The sequence below is a fragment of the Corapipo altera genome, unplaced genomic scaffold (assembly GCF_003945725.1).
Source record: "Corapipo altera isolate COAL_440 unplaced genomic scaffold, ASM394572v1 63, whole genome shotgun sequence".
In the NCBI taxonomy this organism is placed as follows: Eukaryota; Metazoa; Chordata; class Aves; order Passeriformes; family Pipridae; genus Corapipo; species Corapipo altera.
The window spans coordinates 3457455-3475794 of record NW_020884928.1 but is presented as its reverse complement, the minus strand read 5'-3'; the positions used below and the strand labels follow the sequence as shown (position 1 = coordinate 3475794).

General features: G+C 36.6%; 2 protein-coding genes across 17 annotated transcripts in view; one reads left to right on the top strand and one right to left on the bottom strand.

Annotated features, from left to right (window-relative positions):
• Window positions 1-16905, top strand: part of CACNB2 (calcium voltage-gated channel auxiliary subunit beta 2) — a 258775-nt gene extending 241870 nt beyond the window's left edge. For 5 of the 12 annotated variants that reach the window (XM_027658779.1, XM_027658788.1, XM_027658785.1 and 2 more), the window contains 4 exons: window positions 2151-2302; window positions 2991-3086; window positions 4315-4500; window positions 9126-13857. In XM_027658779.1, coding sequence (XP_027514580.1) covers window positions 2151-2302; window positions 2991-3086; window positions 4315-4500; window positions 9126-9617 — 926 coding nt within the window. In that variant the 3' untranslated portion in view covers window positions 9618-13857. Of the gene's footprint in view, window positions 1-2150; window positions 2303-2990; window positions 3087-4314; window positions 4501-9125 lie in introns of all 12 variants that reach the window. The other 7 variants (XM_027658784.1, XM_027658780.1, XM_027658778.1 and 4 more) reach the window with 2 other exon arrangements.
• Window positions 16740-18340, bottom strand: part of NSUN6 (NOP2/Sun RNA methyltransferase family member 6) — a 23029-nt gene continuing 21428 nt past the window's right edge. For 4 of the 5 annotated variants that reach the window (XM_027658792.1, XM_027658793.1, XM_027658794.1 and 1 more), the window contains exon 12: window positions 17096-17600. In XM_027658792.1, coding sequence (XP_027514593.1) covers window positions 17388-17600 — 213 coding nt within the window. In that variant the 3' untranslated portion in view covers window positions 17096-17387. Of the gene's footprint in view, window positions 17601-18340 lie in introns of all 5 variants that reach the window. The other variant, XM_027658790.1, reaches the window with a different exon arrangement.

The window sequence follows — 18340 nt, the reverse complement described above, 5'->3', positions numbered from 1 at the left end:
TTATTACCCTGGGTATATTTCACAATAGAACATATCCTGAGGCATGCTCTGGCAAAGCGAGATTCAAAAAGTATATCAGGAAATCTAGTCCACAGAGATGTGTTCTGTAGTGGCAGAAAAGTGCTTCCAGCAGTGTAGCAAATACTGTTATCCCAGAAAAAATTATGATACAATGGCATAGAGGCAGATTTTGCTGGTTATAAATTGTCTTGAACAAGGGTTTTTTAGCAGTCTGGAATGGTCTTAAAATGATACATTAACTGATATTGTTATACTGACTGAAGTTTTGAGCCTGGTTTGAAATTGCAGGAAAGGAATCCAAACTTGTCATCAGAACAAGTTATCTCTGATATGTTTATTCTAGTTGTCATTTGGACTTAAATTAGGCTTAGATTATTGACTATCTTCTACCAAAACTCTGAGACAACAGTGTTCAGTGACTTCAGCAGTGTCTCTACACAGCAAAGTTGCAGAAAATGTAATCATGAATGTGCCAAGAACCATCAGTTCTGCCTTAAAAAATGTGGTCCTAATTCAGACAGCAGCTGGGCCACAGTGTTTTCATTGACCAGCAGAAAAGCATGCACCAATGCTTTCCATATGCCATCCACACCTCGCAGTGTTTGCTGTTGTAAATGACTGTCATGTACTCACCCAAAACTGGAGATAACTACAGACCTCTGGAAGTGACCTCTAATAGATCCAAAACAGTGTCAACCTCCTCTAATAAAGGATATAATATAGAGATTTTTCTGCTGACCATTTAGAGATTACTTCATTTATAAAATGACCATAGCAATCACCTATTGGTCTGGAACAAAAACACTGAGCTAAACTAGCTGGGATACCTTGCTCTCTCTTGGAAATTTTGCAGCCTTATTATGGTACCTGATTTATTCAGTTGCTATTCTAAGATATCAAAAATCGATCTCTTCACATGTCTTGAAAGAGAGCCTCTCTAATCACATAGATTGTGTTTCCAAGCAAAAGTAAAGCTTTTGCCAGTACAATGGATAAAAGGCTGATAGTGTAATTTCAAGAAACTCTCTATTAAGTTTTTGGTATCTCTTATTGACCTTTAAGTTTCTGTTGGTTGTCTTCTAATATTTACCTTGAATGGGCAAGATATCTAATCTGATTTTGGTTCATGTAGTGTGCACGACCTTTAAAGGGAAACTTTTATGAATCACTGCCTTGTCTACCTGATGACTTTCTTTGCAGACTTGCACAAATCACCTAGCTTCTGTAATTTCTCAGCCTATAGGAAAATTTGAGCAGGAAAATGTGATTCCATTTCAAGGATGATTTTGCTATTACAAGATTCAGTTTTGTTTCATTGGGGAATGAAGACAGTTTCTACACCACTTGTGAAAGTGGATGCAGCCCATCTGTCTTGGAGAGGTTTGTCCTGAAAAGTACTACCAGTCAAACAGGGTGCTGAGGAGCTGGGAGCATGACTACCAGAAGAGAAGATTTTTCTCTGGGAAAATCACCTTTCCAGATCTTCTGGGGTTGTGAGGAAGACACCATAGCATTATTTGGATTATTGAGTTATTTCTCCTGAAAAAGTGTTTTACACATAATAATCAAAATTTTTACGTGGTACCATACTGAGGCTAGTATATGAAGGAAACTGTTTTCCAGAGCTTTGGTAAGTTGAAGTAAATGGAAAAACATGAGTTTCTGCTAATATAGGCACTTCAGTACTTCCTAATGCCTATCTCAGGCACTCCAATTTGAGCAAACTGTTTACTGCATAAGTTTAAAGTTTGAACTGAAATTATTTACATGTAAGAAATTTTTGGCATAGTAAGATTACTGTTTGATGCAACAGGCATTCATACGTTTTTTTTTCTTACATACATGATCTGAGGTTTTGTAAGAAGGCGCTAACAGTATCTCTCCAGTCTGGAATGTCAGGAATCGGTGAGGTGAAAGAGGCAGGCTGTGCTGCCTGCAAAGGCAGCAAACTGGGGATGAAATGCTCTCGTTAATGTTGCATTCATTACTGTAGTGGGCCAGGGACGTGCACAGATAACAACTCCTGCAACCAGAGGAGGAGCAACACACCAATCTACAACATTTTTACATTTCTTCAAACTAGTCACCTCTTAGTATTTTTATAACTCTGATTTTCTATTTCTCTGCAGCTGAAGTTCAAAGTGAAATTGAACGGATTTTTGAATTAGCAAGGACACTGCAGTTAGTAGTGCTTGATGCTGATACCATTAACCACCCAGCTCAACTAAGCAAAACCTCTCTGGCTCCCATTATAGTATACGTAAAGATTTCTTCTCCTAAAGTAAGTATTGTAGTCACTTTCATGCTCTTTCAGTCTTTTTTAAATTTTATTTTTTGGTCTTAAGTTCAGATAATCATGTGTCTTCACTCAAGTTCAGAGGCTATATATTGTTATTGCTTCTCTTTGGATGGTGAAGTATTACTAATCAAAAAGGTATCTCAGATCTAGTGTTACCAAGATCCATTTTGGAAAAGATGCTGTAGCTCCAATGGGGTTTCTAGTTGGGATTGCACTTTTAGTATCAATCACGTTAAGTAATGCTAATGGTTTGTTGAATCAAAATAATACAGAAAGGAAAGAAACATTTTCACACGATTGCTAAACTGTAACATCTTTCATTCCTTGAAAAAACCATGCACAGACCTTGCGAAGAGGCATTTGAAAGAAAAGAATGAATTTGTGGGAAGAGAACTCAGGAGATCAATTAAAAAAATTCAGCTTAGAAAAAAAATAGAAGCAGCAGAGCAAAGTAGGAGGGACCTTTTAGTGACTGTAACAAAAAGATGTCTGGAAGTTAATGAAAATTAGCTCATTCTGGATTAAAGAGCATGGGAAATGTTCCTGAAGCCAGCAAATTAAGATTTTGCTCTGCTCAAGTGAGCAGTTTAAAATGTGAACATTTTAAGTGGTTATATATGTACATGAAGTCTGAACTTGGTCACTTTCATTAATGTCTTGCTTTTCACAGGTTTTACAGAGGTTGATAAAATCTCGAGGGAAATCTCAGGCCAAACACCTTAATGTTCAGATGGTGGCAGCTGATAAACTGGCACAGTGTCCTCCTGTGAGTTACTGTTAATTTATGTCTTGTCTTTGAAAGGTGCCTTTCTTTTCAAGCACAAGGTTTATTATGTAATTTTCAGGAATGTTTGCCCTCTTCTGGCCATGCTTCACTATTGCTTTTTTGCAGAATGCCTCCTGAGGGCTCCGGGATCGTCACAAGGGTGCAGGGGAGAAAAAAAGTCCTAGTCACAAGCAGTTATTAGGATGTGTGCTGATACATTCAGTGCTTCACTAAACTGAATGTTTGTTTTGCTTGAAAATTTTAGGGTGTTTTTGGCCTAAAATTGAACCCTCTCAGTGACTATGCTTTATCTCTGGTAGTTTAGGATAAGGCCAATGGTTTCAGTAGCTCCCCTGGGGCATATATCACCATGGCCACTACTGTTATGTTCTTGGTCACAGTTTCGGCAAAGAGCTGAGGGGTACCTGAGAGCTCTGCAGTTCTTCTGGTGATGTGCACTGAAGTAAATTCTCTCAATTTCCACCATAAAGCAGAGGTGATGAGACCCCAACTGTTTTTTAAACATGACATGCATTGCTACCAGCATACTCAGCTGTCAAGAGTATGGGTAAGAGACCAGAAAATGAAGGTTCAGTTCAGTGACCTTCACAGAGACCTGCACAGGCCCTCAAAGATGCCTTCTGGCTCCCTGAACAGGGAGGAAATGGAGGAAACTCGCCTTCTAACTTCAGAAGCCTAAAATTAGACCATGTGACTAATCTCTTGCCTAGTATTTGTACGACACTTGGAAACTGAAGTATCTGTATTACTTGTGTTTCTTACTGTTGTTAGTTATTGGTCTTAGTTTGTCTTAGTGTTCTCTTAGTTATTCTAGATATGGGGAGTGATCCCTTTTCTTGCCGTTTCATTTTTTTTCCTATAGCTAAATACTTCAATATTTAACACTTCTTTCTGTATATTTGAGTTTTAAGATTTGTTCAAGCTGCTTCTTCATGTCTTCATTGACTGTGCATTACTAAGTGGAAGTCATGAGGACTTGTTTTAGCAACATTATTGCTAGTTATGATTGCTGTCTTTTGTATCAATTGCATTCAGAAAAACAAAAACCAAACAACAACAACAACAAAACCAAACAAAAAAGGTAAAATATCTTAATACAGGTACTAGAAATGTGCTTCATTTTTGATGAATGGAAAGTGTGATCAATGTCTCTAGCTGATGTCCCTTTAGCTGGTGATTATTCTCACTAGAACCTCTCCTTTATCAGGAAATGTTCGATGTAATTCTTGATGAGAACCAGCTTGAAGATGCTTGTGAGCACCTTGCTGACTATCTGGAAGCCTACTGGAAGGCTACACATCCACCTAGCAGCAATCCTCCTAACCAGCTTCTCACTCGCACACTTGCAACAGCCACTCTTCCTATTAGCCCAGGTCCAAATATTAATTTACAGGTACAGTTTTTATACTATCTCTTCTTTTTTTTCTGTCAACTTCTTCTTCTTCCAAAGCACAGTGATACTAGAATATGCTGGATATGTTTCACTGTTGTTGATAGAGTAAGAGCTTTTTCAGTGAACATTCAACAATTTTCAATATAAAAGGCAAACACAAGCATGCTATCGTTATTACTATTGTATTCATAGTAGCATGTGTTTGTGTACTGACCAGGGGGCTGGTTTTGATTTCAAGGACTTAGCCAGCCTGACTGAAAACATATGTTGATGTGAAGTGGAATACTTCAGGTTTTATTGTGCCCAGGACACCACTGTGCCAGTAATATGTGTACCAGCCACAAGCATTTTTATAGCTGGTCATATGTAATCCAGTCAGAGAAATAAAAATGGGCTAATACTATGCACATTACAGCCTCTGGTAACTCTCTGACTGATGGGCAGACTATTGCTAATAGGCAAATCCCAGCCCCAGAGACCCTACATGACAAATTGGGTTATGTACAGAGCAGATCCACAAATTTTGGAGGGAAATCTGTTCCAATCTTCCCATAGGCTATAGAGTTGTAGAGGCTGAGAATGACTGACTCTATTGGTAAAGTTTCAAGGTCAAAGTGGCCCTTCTAGTGTTTTCTTTGTTCTTTTATTCACTGGCCACTGCTGTGAAAAGTACATATTTCCTTCAAGCCAAACTCTGACATAAAACTTGAGTCCTGCTGCACATGTTGTGCAGAAAGACCTTGAGAGGCAATATGTTCTGAACAGCGAGGACACTGTCTAGTGAGCTGGGAAAAACAGGCATTATTCCCACCTCTGCACTGATGTGCCCATTGATATGGGCATATTATGTCCCCTCTATTCTCCTTCAACTTTTTGTTTGCATAATTATATTAAGGTGCTCAGCATAAGGAGATGCTGTCATTTGGATATTTGTTGCATGGCATAAAATGAGGTCTTTAAAGATGATACTTAATTATAAATAGTGAGTGTTGCCTTGAGGCTGAGAAGATCACTGTGGAGGTTATAATACATCTGTCCCAGATAAAATAATGGCTAATTACATCTAAATTTCTACCTGAGTTCCATATATGCCCATAAGTTACATACATATGCAAGTTGCAATTCATAACTTTGGCTAAGAAAAAAGCCTCCTTTTAGAAAATCAAAGAAAAAAATGTATCTGCACCCCAATTAAAATACAAAAAAAAATGGTGGAGTTTTTTGTTATGGTCTTGCAAAATCATTTTTTGCGTCAAAGAATTTCCCATTAGAAAACCACAGACTTTATGGTTTTGTTCTTTAACAAGAAAAATTTCTCTAGTCACCTTGCAGGATATCTCCTTCTCTTGCTTTCAAAAGCAATTGCAGGAAAAGAGACTGTAAGCTATAGTTCATTTCTGCCTTTTTTTCTGTCCTCAGAGCTGAAACACCCTGAAAAAATTGTGAGCTGGAAGAATTTCTGAGTATGAAATTCAGTTTTATTGTGTGCAGACTTGCTAGATAAACTTTTTTTTTGCTTTGTAAACTTTTTAATTATTTTGCTCAAGTTTTTTTATGCCTTTTGGATGTGGATTTATAGTTCACTTACTCATTTTAATAACCACGTTCTTTGGAGGAACTATTACAAGAGTTTTAATAACACTTTTCTGAATGCTGTGCTATCTCCTTACAAACTAACATTTTTATTTTAAGGACTAAAAATGAGAGTGTATTTGCAGTGTCACAGTTTGTTTGTAGGTCTACTAATACAGAAGTGTGAATCAACAGGGGTGCCTTATGGAACACAGAACTTTTACATTGTTTTGGTTTCATTTTCCTATGATACATCTTCAGCTGACATCTAAAACCTGAGCCAGTCACTGTCTTGGCACAGAATGGTTTTATTTCCTTATCATGGTGGCATAACCCGTTCTCTCAACAGTGTTAAGATCCTCTATTTAGAGAATTTAAAGTCTCTACCTGTGCTGTTTTTGTGGACTGCTCTGCTGGGAAAGGCCAAACCACCAGCTGTTTAGCCTGGAGGAGCCACATCTGCACTGCAAAGCATTGGAGACATCCTCCCCCAAGTCCAATGCAGTGCCCCTTTGCCATGAAACATACTTGTTTTTCGTGATTTTTCAGTCCTGGGTGTATGTTGTAAAGAGAGATTTGTGTTGCCAGCTGCCAGAGTCATGTTTTTATAGAATGATCCTGACTGTGTTGCACGGCACGAGGTGCTTGAAGGTGTGAGGCCTCCTGGGACTGTTTGAAATTAAATCAGCAAAGACCATACACCTCCTGTCTACCTGATGGAGAGCTTTGGAGCAAACTTGTGTGGAAATTGTTGGCTAATTCCAACAAGACTGGAGCAACCTCACACACACACGGTGCAGGCGATCAGGGACCACTGCATGGAAATAGGGAGCAAGGCAAATTCACTTGGTGGACACAGACTTCTCTCTCCTCTCAACACTCCTTAAACGTCTTTCTAAGAACCTCTACTTCTTTGAAATTACAGCCTAAATAATGAAATAGGCTTATCTAAAACTTTCTCCATTTTAGACAAAAGCCTTATGAGACTGGGCCATAAAATTCCAGCACAGCAGAATCTAATCCAAATCAGAGCCCTAATGTGGTTATGAACCACAAAGCCAGACTCTAATCCAGATTCACACATTACCTGTTCAGTGTCCCTGTAACATTTATGGGCAAATGAATTTGCCCATAAAATCCAACAGCCCTACACTATTTTGAAATTGCAGGTAATGTCTAAATTCATTCCTTATGCTCCTTCACATGTACTCGTCATAGCAGAAAACATGCATCTGAGCTTGTAAAAGTAGCACTGTGTTCAAAGCAGGTTTACATTTTGCATTTGCTCTCAAACCACAGCAATGATGGCTTTTAGTAGTCCTGATTACATACATACATATGTGTCATTTGACCGTATGAGAATGAAAGGGTTTCATATGTATACCAAATTTATGTGCCTTAAAAACAGTCATGGTGATGAACTGATAAAAATTGTATTTACACATTGAAAGAGGCACTGCTTTGGACTCTTTCACTTTTCACTTGATTTCATTTACAGTTCACCTCTGTTGAGTCATTTCATTTCACCTTGAACACATCTATTCATGTTTACAATTACTACATTCCTTTCTGGCAAATTAGAATCATCTTGAGAATCATAAGAACAAGAACAAACAAGAAATTTGACTGCTGTTCCTGTTACCTTGCTCTCATCTATACCATTTTTTTTCAAATTAGGAACACATGGAATAAGCCACCTAGTTGCTGGAAAGTTTACAGAATAAAATGCTTTCTTAGAAAATTAAAATTTGTCAAATTTATCAAATTGCTGATTTGAAATATGTTGCCTTTTATAAGTTTCTGATGAAATACAGATTTTTTTCCTGTCCAATTTCCTGTCATTTTACTTTTTGGGTTGCTAGAAAACCCACCTGCCAGGATCTGTGGCTGAAGGACAAAATTTTCTAGCTCTTTTCCGAAGACAGAAGGAAGATATGTCCATGAACTTTCCTGGAGGCAATCCTTATTTTTAGACAACTCTGAACATAGAAGGGCAAACTTAAGCCTAACTTTGGTAAATTCAGAGTAGTCTCACAAACAAATGCCTCTGCTAAAACCTATTTTAATTTTGTGCCAGCAAAGGTGATTTCGTCTTGACATTCTTCACCTCTTATGAGAAGGATAATTCGATTTCAACATAAACTATTTCTTAAAATTGTTGCGATTAAGCTTGAAAAGTCTTTGGCTGTGGCTTGGCAACAAAAGCTGGTTAATGTAATGAAACCCCCAGATGAGTTAAATAATGTCACTTGTTCGTTTTGCAGTGATTTCAAAGCATTATGCGGGTGAAGAGTAGGTTTATTACCTGGTAATTTTTATTTAAGTCTTTTAATAGCAGTTTTGTGTTAGGAAATTCTGTATGTGATAATATCACTCTCCTCCTGCTTTTCTTGGCAATGGTCTATATTCTCAAGCTCTAAAAATTATGAGGTCAATAAGGTAATGAGGTCAATGAGGTAATTTTTTCATTACAATGAAGAAATTAAATGATTGCTGAGAAAACAAAAGGTCAGTGATACTATTAGTATCATAATACAAACTTTATTCATACCAGATTCAATTGCGCTTTTTTTCCTAAAAAAAATAAGTTTTTCTAGAAGATCCAAGGTTTTGTGCTTTGGTTCTTCGAGTAATCAACCTCCTCAGCCCACTAAAATCACTTTCCCATAGTGGCTGTTTCCAAGCAGACATCTGTAAACTCTCAACTGATACCTGCAATTTATCTTGTTTCAGTATGCTCTTTTTGTTTGGAGGGTGGTGACACTTACTGCTAACTGGAATAGTCAGAAACATCACAAGAGACATGAAAGTGTCATAGAATAACCCAAGTGCCACCCTCCATTCTGATGAGAGTGAAAGGAATTGTTTGTATTATAATACTGAATTTGAGTAAAAGTTGAATTCTAATGGGTTTTTTCCTAGTTTAGATTCAAAGTGGATTGTTGTGTACTCGAATTTTATTGGTTTCATGGTACTTTCTAGTTGAATTTGATATTGGAGAAAGTTTTTCAGTGTGTACCTCATGTACATGAACTTACTGCTGGTTCTGATAGCAGGGATCTCAAGGAGACCAGAGGAATGACCATTCGGTCCCTGAACGCAGTGGTTCACAAATTGAAGAGGAAGCACGAGTTGAACCCATCAAGAAATCCCAGCACCGCTCTTCCTCAAGCCAACACCACAACCATCGCAGTGGTGGTAGAGGCCTTCACAGGCAAGAAACTTTTGACTCAGAAACACAAGACAGCAGAGATTCAGCTTATGTAGAGCCAAAGGAGGACTACTCACATGACCACGGTGACCACTATGATTCTCACAGGGATCATAATCACAGAGACGAGTCCCATGGGAGCAGTGATCACAGACACAGAGAATCAAGGCATCGCTCAAAGGAGAGGGACCGCGAGCAGGACCACAATGAATGCAACAAACAGCGTAGTCGTCATAAATCAAGGGACCAATATTGTGACAAGGATGGGGAAGTGATATCGAAAAAACGTAATGATGCGGGAGAATGGAACAGGGATGTTTACATCCGTCAGTAACTTTTGCCTCTGGCAGTCTTGTGTTTCTTTGAAGTCTTGTAACAATGGCCCTTGAAAATATCTTTGGGTTCTTCATTGCAGAACACATGGTATCCTTCTGTATGCTGATTTGTATTGCTGTTGCTTGCATAGCAATAGCATGAAATAGAATATTCATATACTTATTTTTTTGGTTAGTGCTATATGAATTAGTGTGGTACAACTGAAGAGTTCCTGATGTTGTACTATGACATTTTTCAAGCTGTTTTTGGTAGCTGCCACTTGAACAATATCTGTTGCCATCAAGGTGTTGTTAGTGTTTTTTAAAAAAAAGGTACATTTGATGTTTAATAACTTCCCGTGTATTCAGCAAGCCAAGATCAGCACATAAAAGAATCTAAAACTTTTTGTCTGCTCTGATTTTTAATTTGTATGCACTTGATTTGCATATTGATTTAAGCACCACTCTGTCGCTTGTACCTCTGGTGGTCTCCATATGAAGACAGAATTGTCTTGCCTTACACACAGGGGATCATGGAGTCAAAATCTATTTTCTATGTACTGGTACTGTGTACTGTATATACAGTTTATAAATGTTATTTCTGCAGACACCTTCTTACTATATGAGTTTGATCACACTGTTTTAGAGTCCTAATGCCAAGTCAACAGATTTGCTTTTGAATTACTGGCAACTGGAACTAGCCTCACTTAGGAAATCTGTAACAGTGTTCAATCTAAATACTTCTTCTTCTGTAGCAGAAAGCTTATACTTATTGTAAATATGGATGAGTGCTTGAGATAAAGGGTGTAACTCTTTTACTTTATGCTGTCCTTGCAAACCCAATTTTGCATTTCAAGGTTATGGTAAAGATAATGACTTACCACTATAAATTATTCTTCTCTGTTCAGGTCACAAGATTGCAATGGGCACAGCTTAATTTTTGTTCTGTTGTCAGTATACTAGAGCACACATGTTGGAGGTGTGTATGTGAGTGGTGGGCGGTGGATGGGCGTACGTGTGCGTGTGCACATTAGGCAGTGAAGTGTGAGAATCTACTGAAGAAAACAAAGGTTACTCAACAGCCCAAAAAGTCTGTTTCTTCATTCTGTCTGTTAATTTAAAAATCCAAATTGTAGTCAGGGAATATGAGGGAGTTTACTGACCCAAGTAACTGGGAAAGTAGAAATCTGCTGGCTCTTTGTTGAGACTTCGGGAGAGCAAAAACAGGCAAATGTTACTGTGAGTTTCACTGGAAATGTAAAATCTTTGTTCTAGAGTATTTGTTTTAGCAAGAAAAGTTTACACAGCTTGTGGAGAGATATTTTGTTGGAAAATAAATTTTTGTAGCTTCTCCACTTTTTCTACACTTGCCAATTCCTCTGCATTCCCACTCTGCAGCCAGCTCACTGCTTTTCCTTCACCTAAGATGTTGTGCTGCTGGTGAGAGTATAGAAAAATGACTGTGACAAAATGCTTTGTTAGGAGCTTTCTAGAGAAAATGCATTGAAATCAAAGGGAGTGAACAGTTTGTTTTGCATTGAACACCTGTTGCACTGGTAAGTGGGGGCAAATTCACTATTATTTTTGACTCCAGGTTCCATACCCTTGCCTAGTGTAAAAGCTGTTCTGCATCACATATAGTCTTTGTAGTACTTGTATGAATGAAATACTTTTTGTATTTCCCTGTAAATAGCACGTTATATAAAGACTGTAGTGCGATAATAATTAAATTAGCTGGAAGTTCTTTTTATTTATTATTTAAATTCTGGGAATATCAGCATTGCCTGATTTTGAATATCATTTTAGTGAAATGGATAAGATATATGGCAGGTGCATGTTTTCTCCAATCTCCTATCTCAGCGTCCAAGTAATTCAGTTTAACTCCACTAAACATACTCTGTCCTTCCTCTCCCTCTCCCACCCCTCTCCCTGATGCTTTATAAGCATTTTTTACAAGAACCTGAGAGTAAGAAATTCTGCTGTCAGACATCTGGCCATTCCTCCCAGTGCTGCTGACTCTTGTGGTTATTCAAGGGTAGGTTTTGGCTCAAAGCATGAACTATGGGGAACACAAGAAAAAGGGTTATTTTTCTAGAAATAAAATTCTCGTCATTTTTCTAAACATCACTATATGACTTTGTAGACAAAGGAAGAATAGGTAAGTAGATCTGTTGTATTAGTAAATGGATATATAAGAGTACATAAACAGTGGCTTTTGATACAAGAGAATTTTCAGGGTATCTGTGAAAAATAACATTGCAAGACTTTGTTGTTTGAATCATATCAGATCGTGTGTAAGTGGGAAGAGAAGTTATATTGTCTTGCTCTATATTGCCTGGCTTTAGCTAATTTACCAGCTTCAGTAAATGCTGTTGCTCCCTACAACTCATGATGGCTATGTCCTCTAAGAAGTGATTCCACTTCAATACATTGAATATTTTGTTCTTTTTCTGTTGGGTTTTTGGTTTGGTTTTGGGTTTTTTTGTGGTTTTCTTTGTTTGTTTGTTTGTTTTTTCTTTTGCTCCAGAGAGTATTTATTTTTCACCTTTCTTGAAGTATTTTTAAGGAATATTTGGCAGAATTTCAAAGCACTGAGTAGTATATGAAAACTATGGAGTAGGTAGCCATGTATAGACATAAGAAAATAAAGAGCATAGTCCAAACACTAGTATATAAGTATGGCCTATAAATTGATTTATGGAGTATAAACATCTTATCACAAAAAAGGACAAGTCCCAATCCAGCTAGTCATAGAAACATGTTTTGTATAGTGCTGCTGATTATGTACAGACAACGTACTAACAAAAACGCATATTTCTTAGACAGACTCACTGAATAGGTTTTTATTAGCCTTGCTAAGATACTTTCCTTCAGTTACTGTTTTAAGAGTGAGAAATCATTTGTAATGTGAGCTTGTACTACATATATTGCACAATACCACCTGCCTGCTGAGCACTACTTTGAAAAGCACTTTAACAGAGTTATGTCAATAAGAAGCTTTAAATATACTCCAGCTGGAGAACATATCAAAGGTTATTGTGATAAAATGTCTTTGCAAAGTTTTGCCAATAGAAAGTTAAATATTATTGTTTTCATTAGGATACTAATGGGTTTGTATTTCTATATCTGGTTTCAGGGGTTTGAATCTGAGAAATGGTAGAGGTCCCAGTGAGCTCCAGTCTTCTTATGTATGTGTGGTACGAAACAACCTGTAAAATTTCTATTCAAATGAGCTAAAATACAATAAAATCAGTGGAAAAAAAAAGAAAGGAGAGGAAGATAAAATAGTTAAGTGATATGTAAGTCTTGGCAGCTCTAACTCTGTATTTTTCTAAAGAATTTCAGTACATGGAAGGAATGCGATGCATTTCCAAATTTGCATATATATATGTTAGACGTGAATCTTATTTTTGTGTGGTTTTTTTCAAATGAATATACATCAGTGCTGAGTAGCCTGAGTCTATTTTTACCAGTTGTTTAGTGTCACACAGACATCATGGAAGAAAGAATTCTTGAGGAGGGACTGGAAGGAGGTGACAGTAACAGTCTCCAGACCAGCTAAGGGACAGGACAGTGGGGAAGAATAAGAAAAGAGTTTTGTGCACAGAGGCAGCATCAGTAGGAGTTAAGAGCTGAAAGTAACTATTTTTATTAAATCAATCCATAAATTATTGCCTAGAATTTAAAGAATTCTTCTAGAATGCTCATGAATTCATATTCTGTGTCTGTCATCCAGAATTTGAAGAGAGTTCTGTAACTTTTGCTTCTCAATGTATAAAATTAAGGCTTTGGACCTATTTAATGAAGATCAGTTTTAAAGCCACAAAGAGTTTCAGTGGAGCATTTCTCTTCACAGAAATCTGTAAACTCTTAACCTATACCCCTTATTATAAATGGAGGATAAGGAAACAGAATTCCACTCACCAAACCCTGAATAAAAGTAAAGACCCATTCTTACTTCTCCCTGCATACCTGGTTACTCATCCTATACATGCAGTTCCTGCCCAGGTCTAATACCCTGCCCCTTAATACTTCTTGTCTTTTATGAGTTTGTTAGTAAATATCATTTTTAAGCTCTGTTGTAAAGTCATGCTCAAGTTCTGTGACACCTGCAAAGGTTTTAATGGGGTCCACTATGATTCCCTCAGCTGGAATGAAGGGAGGGGTCTGACTGCTTTTAATCAATGTCTGTTCAAAGTAAAAAAGTTGGTGTAAACCACCTCCTGTGTTTGTTAGTTACTAAAGACTCTTCAAGATTTATTTTGGTTTGTGGTTGTGTTTGACCTCTGATTGCTTTAACACATCAGGCTGAAAGCTATTTCCCAAATGTTTTTGACTTAAATTCTTCTCCATCCATGAAAATCAAGCACATTGCAAAAAACTTGATTACACAGTCTAAAGGAAAAGAGAGAAATTATTTTTCAGAGTGTAATATAACATTTCTGGTGTACATTTACTTATATTTATTACTTTATTGCAGATCTTTCACCAAAATTTTAGTTCTTCTATCATCTGTAAAATACGGATGCCATTTTTACTGTGAATGTTTTTAATCAAATGTGATTCAATCAAATTTATTGCTTGGCAATTTGTCTGTAATTTATTTCCCCACTTTTATATAACAAACTGTTACATATGAGCTTACAGTAGTTTTATAGACAGTTTCTTTTTATAACTTACCACCCTAGAAATGTGTTCCTACGCAAACTCAAAAAAGATTTATATCAGATATAATAGAGATTAAGCCAGTTCTTCTAACTCATCCATGTTCTCATTTCTTAGTTTATTCTTGCCACTTTTATCTATCATGCTATCATGCAGTACAAAATTGGATTTGTTCATAAACTTTTTAGTCATGAACAATCAAACATAAAAAGAAGGTTCTTTATATTTTGAACTACCCACTCCAAAGTAATTTCCTTTTTGATCACCATCACCAGCCTATTTTTTACTAAAATACTCCCTTTACCTTAAAACTTAAGAAATCCTGTGATCCAAAAAATGGTGCATTCCACAACACTGAAACAGGAAAAAGCTGTATAATAATTTCATAATATATGAGGCTGCCTATTTTAGTATCTTTATATTGACCAAGATGAATATTTAGATTTGGCACTATTACTAATCACTCTTTCTGCAGATAGAGAAAACTACTTTTCAGACTTTCTTACAGACAGGATCTGATTGCATGTCTAATCTATTTTGTAGGATTAATCTTTCATTACAATGACAAGAAAAATATCTTTTTAAATTTATTATATAAATATCTCATATAGTATATATAAGCACATATATATATATATATTCAGCTGTGCTTCAGCACCAATCACTGAAGTATAATTATTCAGTGTGTAAAGATTCTTATAGGAAACTAATCCTATTATGTATTTAAAACATATATACACTATACATCAGAAATGTGTCAATGAGAAAGCATTCCTACACTTCTAGTTAAAGTCACAGTAAGATTGGAAAAGGAGAAAAAAAAAAAAAAAAAAGAAGGGCATCCATCGAACTTTAGTCATCTAAATTAGCCAAACCTGTAGTCAGGGAAAGGATGATGGCTCCTTCAAGGTATGATTTGGAGCATCTCAACCGAGTTTCTGTTCTGAACTGCATGACGAATTCTCTCCCCAGCTACAACAAGGAAAGCGGCCTCGTGGAAAGAGCTGAGGCTTATCCCTTTAATATGCTGAATGCTGTTTTAAGTCTAGCAGTTGACTTTTGCAGAAACAAACCTATTAGTTAAAGTTCATCTATCAGTAATTTTTTTCAGCTGAAGTCTGGTCTGCAATTACACCGGAATCAAATAGAAGTTAGCTACTTTTTCTTCCCGCTCTTCACCTCCAAGAAATTTCTCATATAAAATCAAGTGAGGTCACCTTCTTGAAAAGCGTGTTTATCATCCAAAACTAAAGAAATCTGGGACAAAGTCTCAACAAATCTTCCACTAAAAATTCACCAATCTTAATTCCTTCAAATTCTGCATTGCACAAATCCTGCTACTGAAACTGGAGGTAAAGTTCCTTACTTTATATAAATATACAAACTTCAGTATATAGTCTATGTGTGCTGATTAATGTTTACAAAATTTATATATTCTGCAAAAAAGAAAATGCTTTTTTACTAGCACCGAGTTAAAGATTTCAACACATACTAACAATTTGTTACCAGGTAATTATTTTAACCATACTTAGACTAAAAAGACTGTAATTTATAGTACAAGCTTCCATGATTCTACATAGGATATCTCACCTACTACTGATGAAACAAAATTACTTTAAATATTCTATAGATATGTTGTGTTTAATGGCAAGGAGTGACCAACAAAAGCAGAGTAGTACACAAGAATTCCATCCTCCTATCCTTCTAGGATAGGACTTACAGAGGATGTACTAGTCAACCTTGGCAGAACAGGAGACATTTGTTTTTTATTTTAGAAGAGTAGAAAACATATGGTACCAAAACATTTATAGAAGATATAAGTAAACAACCAGACTACTGAGAAGCAAATCTATAGATTGTTTTGATTGCAAGCAAATACAAATGCACTTCTGACAGTAGAAAGACAAATGATAAAAGAACTATCACTCTTTTTAATCCAACAAATAGTTATGTGTGAAAAGACAGACATTTTTCAGATAATGTTTTTTAAAACTGGAAATTGATGAGAGAGAGGAAAGAAACAAACACACACAGATGTCAGTTTACATTTTTGAATTGTACTTACCTTTCCTTCTAATTTTAGTGCTATTGTCAGTTCCAGCAGGTCTGAAAAAAGAGAATCCTGTTCAAACTGGAACTGAAGCAGAATTTTTAAATACAGCTAACATCTTTAAGAAATTTAGGTTATTAAATCTTTGAGCAATGTATTAAGGCAGTTCTCATTAGCATGCTTCTCCATTTTCAATTTTCACATGATTTTAGCTGGTGATGCTTTCTAACCAATAAAGAGTTAATATTCTTAGTTCTTTGAAAGGTGATTTGCAACATTTCAGATGGTATTATGCATTGTTTTCTGTCTTTTAATATATTAATCATAACTGTAGCCCCTTCTGTTGCAAATGTTTGATTTTAAAATTGTCACTTGTCAGCCAGTCCAGTAGCCTATTTCAGAACCAATACAGTTTATGCATGGGAAGTTTGATGTTGAAACAATATTTATTTACATTCCCAGAGTGAGATGGTTTAATATATTCATGCTGCTATAAAAGACATGCTACAAAGCCTAATCGTATTTTGTGTATATACTATGTGTACAGAGAATCTTGCTTGTATTAAAATAAAAGAGAAATGAGGTTCTAAGTATCAATTTATAAAACAGTTCTTTGTAACATGTTACAGTGTTTTGTGAAGCACTATTTAATGAAACATTAACGATCAGTAAACCTCCATAGAAACTTCCTTTTCAAAAATTCATTATAATAGCTCCCATTTATTTTATTTATGTTTTCATTTCATAAAGTAGTTTACATCCCCTTCCTATGCTTGCTGCACCAGATAAGCAACACCAGTTTGAGTGAACATACTTGTCATTCAGGCACTGACCTGCTGTAAATACAAAAGCGAAGGAAGACTTAAAAATGATACTTCCCTTCCCCCAACCATGACTTTCTTGCTGCAACCTGTGGCTCTTTCCCATCAGAACAGCTGGCAGATTTTACTGCTGCCATAGCAACCCTGCCGTCAGTCCGTTGGCTTGGTAACATTGCAGCAGGAAGAAACGCACTTCACGTCTGAACTGTTCTTAGACTCACTGAGGTATTTTTTCAGGTTGCATTCCCAGATTCTTATTTACTCTTCGATTTAACAAATTTTGCAATGAAAAATCCTATACAGTCCTTATTTGCCAACGAGATCAGGTCATCTTCTCTGGAATCTTGCAAAGAATTAATATCCATTCCTTGCAATGTCACAGCAGCTGGATCAAACCTCTGCAGCAGCTTCAACTGATCAAGTGTCAGTCCAGCTCCCTTCATGCCTTCTCCTCCAATGTGAGGTTCCTGTTCAAGTAACAAAGAAAAGCAGATTATTGCATCTGTAAAATTCTTAAAGGCCTTAAATGTATTCTGCTGAGTATATGCAGAATACTTAACTGGTAGTGTGGAAAAGCTAGGTTTGTATCATTCACACCAGGTGGGATTCAGAAGTAATGTGGCCTTCTTTTCTTGCCTTCATCTGGCCAATATTATAAAAACATATATATATGGTTCAGAGTACTTTGAGGAGGTGGTGGTGCCCCTCACCCACTTCAACCCGTTGCTTAAAGCACTTGTTGATGATGAGTACACAGGTCTAAATCAATTCATTACTCAAACGACTGAAACAAGAAAGCTGTTATCACCAGACAGCTGGTCCAAAGGTTTTAGGTTGCCACTTTTAAATGATGCAGCACTTCTGTGTACTGACTAATAGCTACTAGTTAAGTCAAAAATAGTCATTCCTTAGCCCATTACTAATATACTCAGTAACAGTAGTAGAAATACCTGGATTCTTCACATTGAAAACTTCAACTGCAGAGACTGAATGCCCCAGTCCAGAATACTTTATTACCTGAGGAGGCATCATTCTGGCAAATGATGCAGCAGAAAAATCTGAACTTCAGATTTTTTATATGTCATGTAATAAGACTAATAGATAAAAGAGACTACTGTTACATGTGTATGTCTATGAGGCAGAGAAAAAAAGAAAGCAACGCTTAGGTATCTGAATTCAGGAGATGACATTTGGCATCAAAATCCTG